This window comes from Haematobia irritans, chromosome 2, assembly GCF_050003625.1.
Source record: "Haematobia irritans isolate KBUSLIRL chromosome 2, ASM5000362v1, whole genome shotgun sequence".
NCBI lineage: Eukaryota > Metazoa > Arthropoda > Insecta > Diptera > Muscidae > Haematobia > Haematobia irritans.
The window spans coordinates 45,380,811-45,402,648 of NC_134398.1; the positions used below are offsets into that span (position 1 = coordinate 45,380,811).

The 21,838-nt window shown below is 29.5% G+C and overlaps 1 protein-coding gene across 4 annotated transcripts in view; it reads left to right on the forward strand.

The window, feature by feature from the left end:
- stai (stathmin) overlaps nt 1–21,838 on the forward strand; it is a 578,970-nt gene that overhangs the window by 539,232 nt on the left and 17,900 nt on the right. For all 4 annotated transcript variants that reach the window (XM_075293926.1, XM_075293929.1, XM_075293925.1 and 1 more), the window contains 3 exons: nt 20,803–20,972; nt 21,038–21,223; nt 21,288–21,434. In XM_075293926.1, coding sequence (XP_075150041.1) covers nt 20,803–20,972; nt 21,038–21,223; nt 21,288–21,434 — 503 coding nt within the window. The remainder of the gene's footprint in view (nt 1–20,802; nt 20,973–21,037; nt 21,224–21,287; nt 21,435–21,838) is intronic.

Here is a 21,838-nt window from a genome sequence, read left to right on the forward strand (position 1 = left end):
CAATCACCTCTCCATTGCAGCCAATTTTTTTCCCTGCGAGCATTCTTTTGAGGTCTGAGAACAAGAAAAAGTCGCTGGGGCCAGATCTGGAGAATACGGTGGGTGGGGAAGCAATTCGAAGCCCAATTCATGAATTTTTGCCATCGCTCTCAATGACTTGTGGCACGGTGCGTTGTCTTGGTGGAACAACACTTTTTTTCTTCTTCATATGGGACCGTTTTGCCGCGATTTCGACCTTCAAACGCTCCAATAACGCCATATAATAGTCACTGTTGATGGTTTTTCCCTTCTCAAGATAATCGATAAAAAGTATTCCATGCGCATCCCAAAAAACAGAGGCCATTACTTTGCCAGCAGACTTTTGAGTCTTTCCACGCTTCGGAGACGGTTCACCGGTCGCTGTCCACTCAGCCGACTGTAGATTGGTCTCAGGAGTGTAATGATGGAGCCATGTTTCATCCATTGTCACATATCGACGGAAAAACTCGGGTGTATTATGAGTTAACAGCTGCAAACACCGCTCAGAATCATCAACACGTTGTTGTTTTTGGTCAAATGTGAGCTCGCGCGGCACCCATTTTTCACACAACTTCCGCATATCCAAATATTGATGAATGATATGACCAAAACGTTCCTTTGATATCTTTAAGGCCAACTTCATTTTACGATCATACAAATTTGTGGATTTTTTTGATGTTTTCGTCGGTAACCACCTCTTTCCGGAGTCTACTGCGTTCACCGTCCTCCGTGCTCATTTCACCACGCTTGAATTTTGCATACCAATCAATTATTGTTGATTTCCCTGGGGCAGAGTCCGGAAACTCATTATCAAGCCAAGTTTTTGCTTCTACCGTATTTTCTCCCTTCAGAAAACAGTATTTTATCAAAACACGACATTCCTTTTTTCCATTTTTTTCACAATAACAAAAGTTGCTTCACAAAAGACGCTCTATCTCACAAACTAATTGACTACCAGACGTCAAATTTTGACACGAATCATCAAATTTTGACATAAAGGTTGGTACTATATAAAAATAATATGCATTTAATACTAGCGACGCCATCTATGTGTAAGTCCGGGGACTTATCAGCCAACCTGTTATCTCACAAACTAATTTACTTACAGACGTAAAATTTTAACACGAATCAGTTGTAGGTTGGTACTATATAATATAAAAATACTATGCATTCAATACTAGCGACGCCATCTATGTGTCAGACCGGGGACTTGTCAGCCAACCGTTATGCACTAACTTATAATACCCTCTTCCATAGTGTGGCGCAGGGTATAAAAAAAAAAACTCCAAAATATAGAGAAGACAACTGTTTCGGATTTTCACATACTCATCATTTCTCTTCATTCACTTGCTGATTCCAATTAAAAGTCATCTTGGCAAATGCAACCTTCAATGATTTAGATTAATAACATAAAAAACAACAACAAGTATATACAGCAGTAAGTTCGGCCGGTCCGAATCTTAAATACCCACCATCATGTATCAAATGTTACAGTTTCTTTCATCTATCAGTTCAACCAGTACGCTTCCCGAAGATCAATTTAAAGATTGATGATGAACGCCGTGATTTGAAATCTAAAATCTGTAGAGTTTTACCCCCATTATTTAAATGATTACGAGAAGTAAAATCTGGAAATTTTACATTCAGTTTCATGCAATTTTCATGATCAATGCGCTTTCTATACTCTCAAGAAGTGAAATCGGTCTATGTGGAGATCTTACCAAATGGACCGATAAAAACTAAATCCGATACAAGTATGGGTCTAAAATACCAGTATATTTCTAAGTTCAGACAAATCGGTTAAAAGCTACGGTTTCTAGAATAAGAGACCACAGAAAACATGGACGGATACACACAATATTCAGCACATCTAAATGTTGTTCTAAACTCTAGACCCCAAATCGAAGGGCGGGTTTATAAGGGGGCTATATCAAATACTGTACGGATACAGAATATATTCGGCACAACTATTTATGGTCAAAAAAAAAACCCACAATTTTCAATTTCAGGCAAATTAGACAAAAACTACGGTTTCTAGGGAGATCGGTCTATATGCACACAAAATTTTTTTCTGATTCAATCACCAAATTAATTGATCCAATTAATTTTTTAATTGAAATATCTTCAATCACGAAAATGATAGTATCAATCACAGTTTTAATTGGGTATAGAAAAAATTCTTGATTGATTAATTGATTCAATTAAAAATTTAATTGATGTTGATTGCAAAACTCAATTATTTTATTAATTAAAAAAGGTAACTATTTTTAATTACTTTCTGAATTGGCTTCGAGTTTTTATTTGGATTAACAAATGATTGTTTGAAATATATATTTAATTAAAAATTAAAAATTAAAAAAAAAATCAGCACTTTTTTAATTGGATTAGTCTTCCGAATTTGATTAAAAAGTTAATTGTATCAATTAATTTTTTAATTAAAAATTTTAAAATTTTGAATAATTGACTTAATTAACTTAATGTTTCTATCATGATTAAAAAGTTAATTGTATCAATTTCAACTTATTAATTGAAAAAATGTTCAACTTCAATTAACTTTTTAATTGGAAATTTTTTGGTGATATTTTTTTCTGTGTGGGGGCTATATCAAAACAATAACCAACACTCACCATTTTCAGTACACCTTTTTATGGTCCTAAAATACCTCTAGATTTCCAATTTCAGGCAAATATGATAAAAAATAATGTTTTTATAAGCTCAAGACCCCAAATCTGGACGTCGGTTTATATGGGGACTATATCAAAACATGGACCGATACTGAACATTTCGGCACACACAAATGTTCACCTAAATTTATACTCACATAATAAAATCCTTGAACTTCTCGAAAACGATAATAGTTTCAACGAAATAGCTCAGCAGTTATATTTTCACCCAATGTGGGTGCCTGGCCTCCGAAATGCAAAGAGAATGAATTAACTATACTAGGAAATAGCTTAACATACTACGTGTGTCGAAAACCTTTTTGCCTCTTTTTTTTAAATTAGTGTGCCACCTTTTTTGCGAGTGAGCTTTTTATGGCAATTTTTAGAAATTCTCAACGGTACTGCTTCATGCCAAAGCACACCCCACCCATATTTAACAGTCTATTTCCAAATATCAACATTGACATCATTGGTAGTCGTTAAAATGTCTACTACATAAATACGAATGTTGGGTTTTTCATCCATATTTTGTTGCATTAACTGTATTTCCTATTTTGGATTCTCCTTCTGTTTTGTGTACTCTTGTCCTCTGTCAAACAAGTACCTTACTTGAGAACAAGTACTTGTTTTTTCCTCTCTACTCAAGTATTCTTGAGCCATGAAAAATACGGTCGTTTTAATTAAAAATTTCCGTATGTTCATGTAATGGAACAGCATACATAGTAAGGATATACAGACAAATGTCGGTTACTCCCATTCCAACAGAATGCGTTCTTAAAAAGTCATTTAAACTTGAGTATAAAGAAAACAAAAACTATATATAGTACAGAGAAATTTTCAAAACTGCGTGACACATTTTTCATATTTTAGCAAACAGATTTCTTTTTCGAACTGAACTCTGTATTCATCAGCAAAATGTCCATGAATTCAAATTTTCCACTATTTTGAGTTGAGTTGCAATGCAAATTCATGCATGCATCATATCGAGTTTTTACATATGACAAGTATGAAAATTATAATTAAGCTTCTAGTTCATGAATTATGATGATGACTGGCATTTCATTTTGCATATGACGACTTTTGCCTTACTTCTCTCGCTATCTCTCTTTCTCTAACTCTCCTAATCTCTCTCATGGCCACTTAACCCTACCTATTCTGCCAAAGAGTAATTACTATGATTCTTTGACTTACAAAAGCATTAATTATGAGATTTTTGTAGGGCATAATAGGGTAGCAAATTTGTCACGGGTTGAATGTCGTGATATATGTATTTATCCTTTGGACTGTAGATGAATTTGTACTATAGAAACTTTATATGGGGATAATTAACAGAATTGTAATGGAAAGCTAATAAAAATGTTTTTAGATACAGTCTTCGTTAAAGTTGTAACCTAAAGTGACCAACATTATCCCTGATGCACTATCACTAATCGAATGATTTAAACACCACACTGTAAAAAATATTTACGTGATATTAAAGATGACGCAACCTCAAGTTTAGGATGCGCAATTTACGAACTATTAAGGACAAATTTCTTTAAAATAATGAAATTTTAATTAAAAGAAAGTTCCAAATTTTTTTTTCATTAAATTTAGGACACACATTTTGAAAATGTGCGTCCCTTCGCTAAAGTTGCATGTCTTTAAACTAAGGCAAATTTTCCGTAAAGTAAACTAAACACATTTTTGATTTAAAGAAATCGTCCTTAAATTAACTGAAATATTGAATCTTTAGATTTAAGATAAAAAACACTTCAAATGTAAGCTAAGACTCATTTTTTGGATTTAGCGTCTTTGGTTTAAAGTTTTACTTTTAAGTATCCGTTAACATAAAGTGACCAACATTATCCCTGATGCACTATCACTAATCGAAGGATTCAAACACCACACTGTAAAAAATATTTACGTGATATTAAAGATGACGCAACCTCAAGTTTAGGATGCGCAATTTACGCACTATTAAGGACAAATTTCTTTAAAATAATGAAATTTGAATTAAAAGAAAGTTCAAAATTTTTTTTCATTAAATTTAGGACACACATTTAAAAAATGTGTGTCCTAAAGTTGCATGTCTTTAAACTAAAGTTGCATGTCTTTAAACTAAGGCAAATTTTCCTTAAAGTAAAGTAAACACATTTTTGATTTATAGAAATCGTCTTTAAATTAACTGAAATATTGAATCTTTAGATTTAAGATAAAAACAATTCAAATGTAAGCTAAGACTTATTTTTTGGATTTAGCGTCCCTTCGCTAAAGTTGCATGTCTTTAAACTAAGGCAAATTTTCCTTAAAGTAAAGTAAACACATTTTTGATTTATAGAAATCGTCTTTAAATTAACTGAAATATTGAATCTTTAGATTTAAGATAAAAACAATTCAAATGTAAGCTAAGACTTATTTTTTGGATTTAGCGTTTTTGGTTTAAAGTTTTACTTTCAAGTATCCGTTAACAGGTTGGCTTATAAGTCCCCGGTCTAACAAAGAAAAACACAATTTTTTGTCAAAATTCGTTTTTATTATTCAACATAGTTCCCTTCAATAGCGATACGATTCCCAGCAAAAAAATTTGGAAGTTCTTCCAAAGGCACAACTTTAAAAGCACTTCCAGAAGATGAACTCCCAATGATTTTCTTTATTTTAACTACACTGAAAAAAAAGCATACTCGGTTCCAAAGATTTTGTCTTTACTTTAAAAAATTTGGTATTGATTCCGAGCCAAAGAAGCGGAGAATACAAGTAAGGATACTTTTAAGAGACAATTCTCTTTTAAATTTAGGTTTTGTGTACTTGCTTCTAGGAAGCAAATTTTAGTTTTTCGCTTTCTCAGCTTTTTTCTTCATAAGCTATCGAAGTCCTTTAAAAACGAGTTAACGGCAACTTTATTTTCCAAATTAGGACTCGACTTCCAGTAGAAACTATGATATGTTTGAAGTAAAAAACTTCTTTAAAATAAAGTTTTGAAAAACATGTCCTATATTTGAACGATTTTTTGCTTTGTAGTGAAGATGCAAAAAGACAACAAATTTAAAGACAATTTCAATAAAGTTAAAGAATTTTTCTGAATTATTAAAGTCAAGTTGACCTTAGCCTATAAATTTTTTCTTTCATGTTAAGATACCCATTTTTAAGTCAAATCACTTAATTATAAGGACAATACGACTTCATTGAAAAGTTTATCGACTTTTGGGCAAGGAAAATAACTTTATTTTAGAGAAATGCGTATTCTATGCTAAGCAAAATTTGTATTCGTATTTTAACGACATGAAATCTTTGACCTCACAACAATATTTTTTTCAGTGTACCCAGGAAGTTCTTTTAATTCAATTTTTTATAACTTGGTGTTTTAATACTTTTAATGGATAATTTTAACTTTTTTTTTGTTTCAAATAGGTTAAAAACAGAGTAAGAATTCATAAAATGGCACAAATCATTTAAATTTTGTTGACAAAAATGCGAAATCCAATCTGGAAAAATTGTGAATTATTGAAAATATTTGAGGTCAAACGTTTCCGACAAGCGTTAGAATCCATTAAAAATTATAAAAAATTATTTATTTGACAAAATATCACAGAATTTTTTTATTTACATCCAAAACATTGAATTCGGTTCACACCTAAAGAAGTGATGCAAACACACAAAATAATATTATAATTTTTGAGCTAACAATAAATTGTTGTTACAGAAAATTTTGAAGTTCAACTAAATTTTTGTCGATATAACAAAATGTTTGTTGATATAACAAAATTAGTTGCTAAAGTGACAAAAACCGTAATTGTATTTACAAAATACGTTGTTAGCTCAAATTTAAACATAATTTTAATTGATAATAATTAAATTTAATTGACAATCAAATTAATTGATATTTTTTTGTGTGAATTCAGTGCAACGACTGTTGAAATGGAGGACTTCCGTCCTATGACAAGCCCATGTTAAATTCATCGCTTCTGCGTCAATTTTGCACCACTTCCGGATCCAAAAAGAACATTTTCATTACATTTTTGGCGACGCTTTTTTTGTTGGGTTATAACGACCTTCCAATTTTTTTTTTTTTGCCAGCGGACTTTTGAGTCTTTCCACGTTTCGGAGACGGTTCACCGGTCGCTGTCCACTCAGCCGACTGTCAATTGGACTCAGGAGTGTAGTGATGGAGCCATGTTTCATCCATTGTCACATATCGACGGAAAAACTCGGGTGTATTACGAGTTAACAGCTGCAAACACCGCTCAGAATCATCAACACGTTGTTGTTTTGGGTCAAATGTGAGCTCGCGCGGCACCCATTTTGCACAGAGCTTCCGCATATCCAAATATTGATGAATGCTATGACCAACACGTTCCTTTATAATCTTTAAGGCCTCTGCTATCTCGATCAACTTCATTTTACGGTCATTCAAAATCATTTTGTGGTTTTTTCGTTGTTTTCGTCGGTAACCACCTCTTTCGGGCGTCCACTGCGTTCCCTGTCCTCCGTGCTCATTTCACCACGCTTGAATTTTGCATACCAATCAATTATTGTTGATTTCCCTGGGGCAGAGTCCGGAAACTCATTATCAAGCCAAGTTTTTGCTTCCACCGTATTTTTTCCCTTCAGAAAACAGTATTTTATCAAAACACGAAATTCCTTTTTTTTCATTTTTTTCACAATAACCAAAGTTGCTTCACAAAAGACGCTCTATCTCACAAATTTTGACACGAATCATTTGAAGGTTGGTACTATATAAAAATAATATGCATTTAATACTAGCGACGCCATCTATGTGTCAGACCGGGGACTTATCAGCCAACCTGTTAGCAAAGTCCATAGTAGTATTCGATTCATTTTTAGAATCCGGAATACCTGGTAAAACTTTGGATATCTTATTTAGTTTTCAATATATTTTGACAAAAAAAAAACGGGAATTTTGGCAATGTTTGAGGCTATGAGTCGGATCTATCGGTTCGAGATTTCATAAACACAGAAAAAAGTTCACGAAAAATTTTGCAATTAAATACTTAATAGAGTTAAAAAAAAATATTCAATTTAAAATTTTAATGATTCAACAAATTTTTTAATTGATACAAGAATCAATCAGAAAAATGAATAGTATCAATTAATTTTTTAATTGACTTGAATTCTATCAAGAACGCAAATAAAAATAACAAAATCTTAAATTCACGTTACATTTATAACGAGGTGCTGCAGTTTTGTGCCAACAAACGTTCTGAGCTTTGTATGAGAGGAACAAACGAACATTCATCTGTATCAGTCCCTCCCTACTCTAAAGAGGAAAAAGTCATCAGCTCTATTTTTGCGGCCACACTGATCTTAGTCCTACACTCTTCCCCTAGATTTCTTGTCCTGCTACAGACTGTCTTACCGTAGTCCTAATCAGGTTAGATATTTCTAAAGAATTTTCTACTTTTATTTTAGAAAATGAAAGACAATCTTTAGATTCAGAATTAAATTTTGAAGAGATTTTTGAAAATATTGATATAAATTAGAATTTTGAAAATAATTTCGTTGATAAAACGTCGAGACACAGCAAATGTGGAACGAATTTTTAGTCAGGTACATTTTTAAAATGCAAGTAAATTTTTCTGAAAAAAAGTGACGATTTTTCTTGAATTTTTATTGGCTGTCCTGTTCTTAATATAATAAGCTTTTAGGCAAAAATTTCCTTATTACTTGTGTTTATGCAACATTGCAGTAAAATCACTTAGAGAAACTTTGAAACTCTTAGAAACGTCACCAGCATTACTGAGGTGGAATAACTCACCTCTGAAAACTTGTTGGTGTTTGGTCGAAAATGGGTTTGGACCCACGACCCTGTGTATGCAAAGCGGGCATGCAAACTATTGCACCACGCACGCTCACAAAAAATCGCTTCTGTAACATATACTCCCAAACATATTTTGCTTCAAGCATATACATTTTTGGGTATTGCCCAAACATTTATATGTTTGATCTCTTCCAATATATAATATGTTTGAAAGCATATTGGTCTAAACAATATATGTTTGGGTAGTCTAAGTTCCAAACATTTTGTATTTTTGCATCCAAATTCAATAATGGTGTCTTCCAAAAAACAATATGTTATTATGTGAACATATAATATGTTTGGAAGCATTTTGCACCCAAAAATATTATATGCTTAAAAAAAATTCTCCCAAACAATATTGTGCTCAAAATTTTATTTATTTATTTATATATTTACAATCATAATGAATTATGAAAATAAACAGGTAATATAGGTGCTAACAACATAGGTTTTCGACCTGAATGCTCAAAATTTTGTTTCTGCCCAATTGTATATTCCCCCACATCTTTCTCACTTCCACGAGATTTTTTAGTTCTTAGCACCTTTTTCTGTAATACAAACATTGTAGAAGAAATTATTCAATTGTATGATTTTTTTTATTTTAATTTTACCTTTTGCCGGACAGGGATTCGAACAGCGGACCACACAGTTTGTAAGGATCAAAGAAGTAGCTGATCAATTGCCCAAGGAAAAATAAAATGTTAATTTTGTAATAACAAGCAACAACCACCAACTTAATTCAATATCGCTCCCTGTTAAATAGCGCTCCAAGCTACTAAACACATATATGTTTATAGGCTATTTCTAAATTAATATATGTTCGCATCCAAGCATATTATATTTACAAACATTTTATGTCCCAAACATAATATGTTCTAACATATTAACATATATGTCCCAAACATGTTATGCTAGTTTATGAACATTATATGCTTGCACTCAAAAATATTGTGTTTAAAAATTTGTGTTCCAAACATATAATGTTTATAGCCAAACATATGAAAAACAGTATTTTTCATCCGTGCGGTGGCTCCCTAGCAGCCTAGAATTGTATTTATTGTAATTAAACTTACAGTTTTAAATATCGTTACATGTCTTTTGTTATCTGTAGCCCCCTTAATCTTTTTCATCTATTCTATTTCACTCTCTTTTCAAAATAATATATGTTTGCATCCAGAGACTTATATTTAAGAAAATGTTATGTAATAATCCCCAACGTTCCTATATTCGGAATCGCAAATCGTAAAATTTTCGTTTGGCGATTCTTTTAATCCTAAAAATCACAAACTTAAAAAAAAAATCTTCACGAGAAGATCAAATTAGAATTAGATTTAAATCCGCGAGTATCTCTATTTTATTTCGCTGTATGAGAAGTAAATCCTTGCGATTCAATTTGAGCTCCTAACATATATTTTTTTACACCGAAACATTTGAAAAACAGTCTTTTTCGTCCTCGTACCTTATGCATCAAAACCTATTTAGCCTTCCTAACTCTATTCACAATAGTTTTGGGTGGTGTAGCGTTTGATTTAGTTTGCCTCTCCCGAATCACGGCTTTCGTTTCTCTTTCCACCTTCAGTTTTAGAATATGCATTTTGTATAGAACAAAATGCACATTCTACAATCTCATCGACATTTGTTATGGGAATAACAATTTTGAACTCATTAACATCTATAATAAATAAAAATTATTTTCTTTTTGTGTGCGATTTAAACCCAAACCACATTCATTCTAAGTGAGGGAGAACTTTTCGAAAGTTGAAATATTACCACAACTCTATGGGAAAATTTGCATGTACATATACATACATAATACTTTTGAATATTTATACATAAATTATTGTGCATAGAACAAGCGAATTTTTTTTATTTGAGGTCATTAAAGTTTTAAATCTAAATGAGAACGCTATTTGCCACACACCGACGCATCATTAAGTCAAACATCTCCCACAAACCACAAAGAAAGCACCAATAACATTATATGTAGTTTTGAATCACATTATGTGCGAGGAGAAAATCTTGATAATTGCACTTGCAATTTTAAATGAAATTTATTGAGAGCAAGAAGTCAATGCATTTAATAGGCTAAAAATTATGTGTACACAAAAAAAAATGTTTTCAGATTCAATCATGAAATCAATTGATCCAATTAATTTTTTAATTGAAATGTCTTCAATCACGAAAATGATAGTATCATTAAAAAATTAATTGAACTCATTACCAAATTTCAATTAATTATACCCTGCGCCACACTGTGGAACAGGGTATTATAAGTTAGTGCATATGTTTGTAACACCCAGACACATGGGAGATAACGAGATAGACACATGGTGTCTTTGGCAATAATGCTCAGGGTGGGTCCCTGAGTCGATATAACCATGTCCGTCTGTCCGTCCGTCCGTCTGTCGGCGAACACATTTTTGTGATCAAAGTCTAGGTCGCAATTTAAGTCCAATCGCCTTCAAATTTGGTCCATGTTCCTAATTTTGGTAAGAATAGAACCCTATTGATTTTGGAAGAAATCGGTTCAGTTTTATATATATATCTCCCATATATATCTTTCGCCCGATATGCACTAATATGGACCCAGCAGCCACCGATTTGCTTGAAATTTTGTACAAACATAACACTTAGTCGTATAGTCAAGTGTGCAAAATTTGATTGAAATCGGCTCAGATTTAGATATAGCTCCCATATATATCTTTCGCCCGATATGGACTTATATGGCCCCAGAAGCCAGATTTTTGGCCAAATTTGAAAGTTGAAATTTTGCACTAGGAGTACAATTAGTAGTATAGTCAAGTGTGCGAAATTTGATTGAAATCGGTTCAGATTTAGATATAGCTCCCATATATATCTTTCGCCCGATATGGACTAATATGGTGCTAAAAGCCAGAGTTTTGACCCAATTTGGTTGAAATTTTGCACAGGGAGTAGATTTAGCATTGTAGCTATGCGTGCCAAAATGGTTGAAATCGATTCAGATTTAGATATAGCTCCCATATATATCTTTCGCACTTATATGGACCCAGAAGCCGATTATTTATCCCGATTAGCTTCAAATTTTGCACAAGGAGTACAATTGGTAGTATAGTCATGTGTGCCAAATTTGATTGAAATGGGTTCAGATTTAGATATAGCTCCCATATATATGTTTTTCTGATTTCGACAAAAATGGTCAAAATACCAAAATTTTCCTTGTTAAATCGCCACTGCTTAGCCGAAAAGTTGTAAAAATGGCTCTAATTTCCCTAAACTTCTAATACATATATATCGAGCGATAAATCGTAAATAAACTTTTGCGAAGTTTCCTTAAAATTGCTTCAGATTTAAATGTTTCCCATATTTACACCCTGCGCCACACTGTGGAACAGGGTATTATAAGTTAGTGCATATGTTTGTAACACCCAGAAGGAGACGAGATAGACACATGGTGTCTTGGGCAATAATGCTCAGGGTGGGTCCCTGAATCGATATATCCGTCTGTCCGTCCGTCCGTCTGTCTGTGAACACATTTTTGTGATCAAAGTCTAGGTCGCAATTTAAGTCCAATCGCCTTCAAATTTGACACATGTTCCTAATTTGGGTCAGAATAGAACCCTATTGATTTTGGAAGAAATCGGTTCAGATTTAGATATAGCTCCCATATATATTTCGCCCGATATGGACTTATATGGCCCCAGAAGCAAGAGTTTTACCCTAATTTGCTTAAAATTTTGCACAAGAAGAACAATTAGTACTATAGTCAAGTGTGCCAAATTTTATTGAAATCGGTTCAGATTTAGATATAGCTCCCATATATATCTTTCGCCCGATATGGACTAATATGGTCCTAAAAGCCAGAGTTTTGGCCTAATTTGGTTGAAATTTTGCACAGGGAGTAGATTTAGCATTGTAGCTATACGTGCCATATATATCTTTCGCCCGATATGCACTTATATGGACCCAGAAGCCAGAGTTTTATATAGCTCCCATATATATCTTTAGCCCGATATGGACTAATATGGTCCTAAAAGCCAGAGTTTTGGCCCAATTTGGTTGAAATTTTGCACAGGGAGTAGATTTAGCATTGTAGCTATGCGTGCCAAATTTGGTTGAAATCGATTCAGATTTAGATACAGCTCCCATATATATCTTTCGCCCGATATGCACTTATAGGGACCCAGAAGCCAGAGTTTTATCCCGATTAGCTTAAAATTTTGCACAAGGAGTACAATTGGTAGTATAGTCATGTGTGCCAAATTTGATTGAAATCGGTTCAGATTTAGATATAGCTTCCACATATATATTTCTCGCCCGATATGGACTTATAAGGCCCCAGAAGCCAGAGTTTTGGCCCAATTTGGTTGAAATTTTGCACTAGGAGTACAATTAGTAATATAGTCATGTGTGCCAAATTTGATTGAAATTCAGATTTAGATATAGCTCCCATATATATGTTTTTCCGATTTCGACAAAAATGGTCAAAATACCAACATTTTCCTTGTTAAATCGCCACTGCTTAGTCGAAAAGTTGTAAAAATGACTCTTATTTTCCTAAACTTCTAATACATATATATCGAGCGATAAATCAAAAACAAGACATTTAACAAAATTTTTTGCTAAAATTGTGTTCCACCCTAGTGCATTGTAAAAGTCAAATTCTGTCCAAATCGAGTGATATTTAAATGTATGTATTTGGGACAAACCTTTATATATAGCCCCCAAACACATTTGACGGATGTGATATGGTATCGAAAATTTAGATCTACAAAGTGGTGCAGGGTATAATATAGTCGGCCCCGCCCGACTTTAGGCTTTCCTTACTTGTTTTAATTAAGTTCAACCGATCAACCAACACTGGCGATATTTGGACTGATGAGATGTTCTGAATAGAACATCAGGGCTAGGATTTCTTGGATAGGAATATAATCAAACCGCTTGTGGGACAGCTAACAGATTTACTGCAGTGACAATTCATTTTATTGTTCACAAGCTTACAAAAGCATTTTGATCTATCATCAAATAGTTATTCTTAATGGAATTCAAGCGTGATATTGTGATTGCTTTATATATGAAGCCACCAGAACTTAAGCGCCCCTGATGGTAATGATGCGGGTCGGCGCATCAAAATAAATTCGGTAAAATATTCTATTCTGGAAAATATTCTAATGAATGTATTGAAGCCCTAGGCCGACAATTATTTCGACTGCAGATCTGGGACAATCCAAGAGAACTCAGCACCCAGCACGCGTCAACCAAGAATTCAATTGCGAACCGTATTGGAAACACGGTTAGGTCAGGTTAGGTGACAGCCCGATGTATCAGGCTCACTTAGACTATACAGTCCATTTTGAGTGTTTCCCGATTCCATGTTAAGCTCAATGACAAGGGACCTCCTTTTTATAGCCGAGTCCGAACGGCGTTCCACATTGCAGTGACACCACTTAGAGAAACTTTGAAACCCTCAGAAATGTCACCAGCATTACTGAGGTGGGATAATCCACCGCTGAAAAACTTTTTGGTGTTCGGTCGAAGCAGGAATCGAACCCACTACCTTGTGTATGCAAGGCGGGCATGCTAACCATTGCACCACGGTGGTTCCCGGAAACACGGTTGCCACTCAAATTTTCTCAAAATTTTATTTATATACGAAATTTTGTAAATTTTTTTTCTATAGAGAATTTTGTCAATTTTTTTTCCTATAGAAAATTTTGTCAAAATCGTATTTCTATAGAAAATTTTGTCGAAATTTTATATCTATAGAAAATTTTGTCAAAATTTTATATCTATAGAAAATTTTGTCAAAATGTTATTTCTATACAAAATTTTCTCACAAATTTAGTTCTATGGAAAATTTTGTCAAAATTTTATTTCTATAGAAAATTTTGTCAAAATTTTATTTTCTATAAAAATGTTTATCAAAATTTTATTTCTATAGAAAAATTTCTCAAAAATTTAGTTCTACAGAAAATTTTGTCAAAATTGTTTTCTATAGAAAATTTTGTCAAAATTGTATTTCTATAGAAAATTTTGTCAAAATTTTAATTCTATAAAAAATTTTATCAAAATTTTATTTCTACAGAAAATTTTGTCAAAATTTTGTTTCTATTGAAAATTTTGTCAAAATTTTATTTCTATGGAAAATTTTGTCAAAATTTTTTGTTATAGAAAATGTTGTCAAAATTGTATTTCTATAGAAAATTTGTCAAAATGTAATTTCTATGGAAAAATTTTATTTCTACAGAAAATTTTGTCAAAATTTTGTTTCTATGGAAAATTTTGTCAAAATTTTATTTCTATAGAAAATTTTATTTCTATAGTAAATTTTGTCAAAATTTTATTTCTATAGAAAATTTTGTAAAAATTTTATTTCTATAGAAAATTTTGTCAAAATTTTATTTCTATAGATAATTTTGTAAAAATTTTATTTCTATAGAAAATTTTGTCAAAATTTTATTTCTATAGAAAATAAACCCAGCCGACTACACTCAAATCGATGATTTGACAGTGGCATACGAAAAGAGATATGTTTGTTTCGAATTTATTTCGGCATAAGCCGGCTATCATACAAAACCTTTTTTCGGAAGGTTCAAGTGTGGTTCATTGTTGGGTTTAATGAACCGCCTGAATTTATTCTGATAATTGGTTGATAGTTTTGCTTCAAGTAGAGGATGCTGATGAGGAATGTGGTAATTCCGAAACGTGCATCCATCCAACCATCTTGCAGTCTATAGGGCTTTGCCCAAATAAATTTGACAAACATTCTTTTCCTCTGTTTGTTGACTAAACTACAAGTGTAGCTTAAACTTGTAGTTTAGTCAATGTATGGTTTTAAGCTGAGATAAAAGAAACAACAACAATGCTTATAGAAAATTTTGTCAACATTTTATTTCTACAGAAAACTTTGTCAACATTTTATTTTTATAGAAAATTTTGTTAAAATTGTATTTCTATAGAAAATTTTGTCAAAATTTTATTTCTATAGAAAATTTTGTCAAAATTTTATTTCTATAGAAAATTTTGTCAAAATTTTATTTCTATAGGAAAATTTGTCAAAATATTATTTCTATAGGAAAATTTGTCAAAATATTATTTCTATAGAAAAATTTGTCAAAATTTTATTTACTATAGAAATTTTTGTCAACATTTTATTTCTATAGAAAAATTTCTCAAAAATTTAGTTCTATTGAAAATTTTGTCAAAATTTTTTTTCTATACAATATTTTCTCAAAAATTTAGTTATAGAACTATAGAGAAAATTTTATTAAAATTTTATTTCCATAGTAAATGTAGTCAAAATTTTATTTCTTAGCAAATGTTGTCAAAATTTTATTTCTATAGAGAAATGTTATTTCTATGGAAAATTTTGTCAACATTTTATTTCTATTGAAAAATTTTTCACAATGTTGTTTCTATGGAAAATTTTGTCAAAACTTTATTTTTATAGAAAATTTTGTCAAAATTTTATTTCTATGGAAAATTTTGTCAAAATGTTATTTCTATGGAAAATTTTGTCAAAATTTTATTTCTATGGAAAATTTTGTCAAAATTTTATTTCTATAGAAAATTTTGTCAAAATTTTATTTCTATAGAAAATTTTGTCAAAATTTTATTTCTATAGAAAATTTTACCAAATTTTATTTCTATAAAAAATTTTGTCAAAATTTTATTTCTATAGAAAATTTTGTCAAAATTTTATTTCTATAGAAAATTTTGTCAAAATTTTATTTCTATAGAAAATTGTGTCAAAATGTTTTACTTTTTTGGGAGCTCTTAGGTTGTTGGATTATATATTTATGTTATACATATTTTCACAATATGATCGCGACAGTATTAAAACTATGTTTTGAAACCCTTTTAATTAAATAACCATTGTGTCCAAACAAGTTTTTCTAAGCTTCGAGATCATTTAATTTTTTTTTTTTTGCTTGAAATACTTTTCGGTTCTTGTCCATAAAAACTCCGACTTACATTCTTTTAAAACTATTTAGCTTAGATACTTAAATATCTTCCAACTTTTAATCCTTTTTGTTATTTATTATATTACTATAATAAATATGTTCCAAGCAATCTTATTTTATTACAAGCTACATTCTCTATTGGACTTTGTATTTAGTGTTGCTTTTCCCCAAGTAATTTCTTTAAGTAGCTTTTAAACCAATTTCTCTTTACACTTAAGATAGAATAACATCCTTGCAACAAGAGCAGCTGTCCCTAATGTGAGGGAGAAAGCGCAAGATCCATATAAGGAGCCCACGCACGTAATAGGAATTACACCAGACAGTCATCAGCAACACTATTGTATAAAAGAATATCTAGGGACCTCCATAAAAAGGGCAAAAGAACGGAAACGGCAACTCAAACAATAGAAAATGGACTTAGGAAATAGAAGTTTATATTGAGTGTGGTTATGGATTCAAATCCATTAACTTTAAGTAGAATGTGAATAATATATAATAATAAGATTGTGGATTGGAAGTGAAGGGAGGGAATCATTGAAGAATAAAAAAAGGCCATTGTTATTAAAGTGGTAGAGATAGGCAAGCAATTTATAATTTTCCGATGGTAATTAAATAACAAACTCCTAACTAGATAGGGATTGAATGAAGTTCTCGAGATTACTCCTTTTATCATAAATTCGAAATACAAAAGCCACATCGAAGTATATCGATCGTCAGTAATACAAAGACAATTTATTTATTTAAGAGCAGCGTAATTCAAAAGAATGTTTTTTATTTTGGCAATTTTTCCACTAAAGCTATTTTTTTATTTATTTTTTGTTCTATCACACACTTTCTTTCTTTACCCTTTGCAATTTTTGTATTTGGCTTATCCTTTGCCGTAATTACACACAGCGACACAAATAAAAAAACAACTTTTTTTCCATATGGAAAGTTCTCCATTCTTAACAATTGGCAATTTATAAAGTGAATTTTCATGTTGTTTTGTGGTTGTGCTAACGCATTTCACATTTGGTCAACAGTGATTAATGGTCTTACAAAAACAGACCTTCAACATATTCACGAAAAAGTTTTCATTTATTATTTAAGAGTTGCTGCTAGTATTCATGCCAACATACGCCATTCAAAATTGTGAAAACTAAATGTTTTGTGAATAAAATGTAAACCAAGCGAAACAACAAAACGATGTTTGAAAAATAAATAAAAAAATTAAAGCAACGCTTTTGGAGGGAAATAAATGGCATTGATTCCAAGCCAAAGATCTGGCTTCTTTAAACCAAAAACAGTTTTTGGCGACCTATGTGACATTAAATCTAGGATCAATAAAATTAAAATTAGGACACAGATGCACGGCTGCCACAGTTGGTAGTATTCTACCAAGACTGGTAGTCTCTGTCCTCTTGATGTTTTCGTAGATTTTGAAAAATATTCTCTCCAACTAAGAGTTACTCCACAAATTTTCTATAGAATTAAATTTAGACAAATTTTTCTATAGAAATAAAATTTTGATAAAATTTTCTATAGAAACAATATTTTAACAAAATTTTCTATAGAAATTTTGACAAAATTTTCTATAGATATTTTGACAAAATTTTCTATAGAAATACAATTTTTACAAAATTTTCTATAGAAATAAAATTTTGACAAAATTTTCTATAGAAATAAAATGTTGACAAAATTTTCTATAGAAATCAAATTTTTGACAAAATTTTCTATAGAAATAAAATATTGACAAATTTTTCTATATATATAAAATTTGAACAAAATATTATACAGAAATAAAATTTTGACAAAATTTTCTATAGAATTAAAATTTTGACAAAATTTTCTATAGACAAAAAAAATTGACAAAATCTTTTATAGAAATAAAATTTTGACAAAGTTTTCTATAGAATTAAAATTCTATACAAATAAAATTTTTAAAAATTTTACAATAGAAATAAAATTTAGACAAAAATTTCTATAGAAATTAAATTTTGACAAAATTTTCTTAAGAAATAAAATTTTGATAAATTTTTCTATAGAAATAAAATTTTGACAAAATTTTCTATAGAACTAATTTTTGACAAAATTTTCTGTAGAAATAAAATTTTTACAACATTTTCTATAGAAATCAAAATTTTGAAAAAAATTTTCAATAGAAATAAAATTTTGACAAAATATTATATAGAAATAAAATTTTGACAAAATTTTCTATAGAAATAAAATTTTGTATAGAAATAAATTTTCAAAAGAAATAAAATGTTGACAAAATTTTCTATATAAATAAAATTTTGACAAAATTTTCTACAGAAATAAAATTTTTACAAAATTTTTTATAGAAATAAATGTTTTACAAAAATTTCAAAAGAAATAAAATTTTGACAAATTTCCTATAGATATAAAATTTTGACAAAATTTTCTATAGACAAAATAATTGACAAAATCTTTTATAGAAATAAAATTTTGACAAATTTCCTATAGATATAAAATTTTGACAAAATTTTTCTATAGAAATAAAATTTTGACAAAATTTTCTATAGAAATAAAATTTTGACAAAATTTTCTTAAGAAATTAAATTTTGATAAATTTTTCTATAGAAATAAAATTTTGACAAAATTTTCTATAGAAATAAATTTTGACAAAATTTTCTGTAAATATAAAAATTTTACAACAGTTTCTATAGAAATCAACATTTTGAAAAAAAATTTCAATAGAAATAAAATTTTGACAAATTTCCTATAGATATAAAATTTTGACAAAATTTTCGATAGAAATAAAATTTTGACAAATTTCCTATAGATATAAAATTTTGACAAAATTTTCGATAGAAATAAAATTTTGACAAATTTTCTATAGATATAAATTTTTTACAAAATTTTCTAAAGAAATAAAATTTTGTCAAAATTTTCTATAGAAATAAAATTTTGACAAAATTTTCTTAAGAAATAAAATTTTGATAAATTTTTCTATAGAAATAAAATTTTGACAACATTTTTTTATTGAAATAAATTTTGACAAAATTTTCTATAGAAATAAAATTTTTACAACATTTTCTATAGAAATCAAAATTTTGAAAAAATTTTCAATATAAATAAAATTTTGACAAATTTCCTATAGATATAAAATTTTCTATAGACAAAAAAATTTACAAAATCTTCTATAGAAATAAAATTTTGACAAAATTTTTCTATAGAAATAAAATTTTGACAAAATTTTTTTTTGAAATAAAATTTCAAAAGAAATAAAATGTTGACATAATTTTCTATAGAAATAAAATTATGACAACATTTTCTACAGAAATAAAATTTTGACAAAATTTTCGATAGAAATAAAATTTTGACAAAATTTTGTATAGAAATAAATTTTTTACAAAATTTGCAAAAGAAATAAAATGTTGACAACATTTTCTATAGAAATAAAATAAATATAAAAATTTTACAACATTTTCTATAGAAATCAACATTTTGAAAAAAAATTTCAATAGAAATAAAATTTTGACAAATTTCCTATAGATATAAAATTTTGACAAAATTTTCGATAGAAATAAAATTTTGACAAAATTTTGTATAGAAATAAATTTTTTACAAAATTTTCAAAAGAAATAAAATTTTGACAAATTTTCTATAGATATAAAATTTTGACAACATTTTTCTATAGAAATAAAATTTTGACAAAATTTTCTATAGAAATAAAATTTTGACAAAATTTTCTTAAGAAATAAAATTTTGATAAATTTTTCTATAGAAATAAAATTTTGACAACATTTTTTTATTGAAATAAATTTTGACAAAATTTTCTATAGAAATAAAATTTTTACAACATTTTCTATAGAAATCAAAATTTTGAAAAAATTTTCAATATAAATAAAATTTTGACAAATTTCCTATAGATATAAAATTTTCTATAGACAAAAAAATTTACAAAATCTTCTATAGAAATAAAATTTTGACAAAATTTTTCTATAGAAATAAAATTTTGACAAAATTTTTTATAGAAATAAAATTTCAAAAGAAATAAAATGTTGACATAATTTTCTATAGAAATAAAATTATGACAACATTTTCTACAGAAATAAAATTTTGACAAAATTTTCGATAGAAATAAAATTTTGACAAAATTTTGTATAGAAATAAATTTTTTACAAAATTTGCAAAAGAAATAAAATGTTGACAACATTTTCTATAGAAATAAAATGTTGACAAAAATTTCTACAGAAATAAAATTTTGACTTTCTATAAAAATAAAATTTTGAAGAACAATTTCATTGTAGTTCAGCTGTTTCAGAGATACCACCTTTTTATTACAAGTTTAGATTTTTTATACATATTCTAAGCTAACACAACCAATAGTTTTGTTATACAATAAATCTAACAAATTATCTCTTTTATATCTTTTTAGCCACTGAGATTCGTTGCCAGGAGAAATCACGTGGAGGCTTGAGTTACGAGGTTATTCTGGCTGAGCCAGCACCAAATGTAACTATTCCCAAGAAACCTGTAACACCAGGTAAAAATGTTTCAGCTGAAGAAATTGAGCAAAAACTTAAGGCAGCAGAGGAAAGACGCATTGTAAGTAGTTTAGATTAAATGATAAATGACAATAATATATTTAAATACTAATCTTTCCCATACAGTCCTTGGAGCAAAAGAAAATGGCCGATTTAACTTACAAACTGGCAAAAATCGAAGAAGCCACACGCAAGAAGGATGAAATCACCAATGAATTCATCAATCAAACCAAGGAACAATTGGAATCGAAAATGGAGCAACATGTTGAGAAACGTGAAGCCATTATTAGTGATTTGAAAGAGAAATTGAAGGTATATATTCCATCTACTTAATGTGTGATATTTTCTAAGCCTGTAAACATCTCTCGTCGTTTAGATTCATTCTCAAGAAATTGAAAAAACTCGAGAACAATTGGAACAACAAAAATATATTGAAAAAATTGCCATTGAAGAGAAACTAAAGACCGCTCAATCTTTGCGCGATGAAAATATTAAAAAGATGTTGGAACGCCTAAAGGAACATGTAAGTCATCGAGATGATTTTCAATTGGAAACAATTGGGATCTAAATCGAAATTTACACTTATTATTCATTCCGTTTAGGCACTTAAAAGCACCACCATACATTCATTGTTTATAAACATCTCTCCATTTGTTGATAATTTCATTGTTCCTTCTACATATACTTTTTTCCGTTTTATTTTTAATTAAAAAATTATAAAATAATTATATTTTATATTTGTTTTAGCGAAACATACTTTCATTTAAAGCACTTTATTTTGCACTCATCCACATACATTTTCAGCTGAAGGAAGCAGTAAAATAATAGGTTAATTAAAATAGACCATAATCGAACTACAATAGGGACCATATCGATCTTATTTATAGGTGAAAACGAGCGATAGGATGAGGAAATCAAATAGGAAAT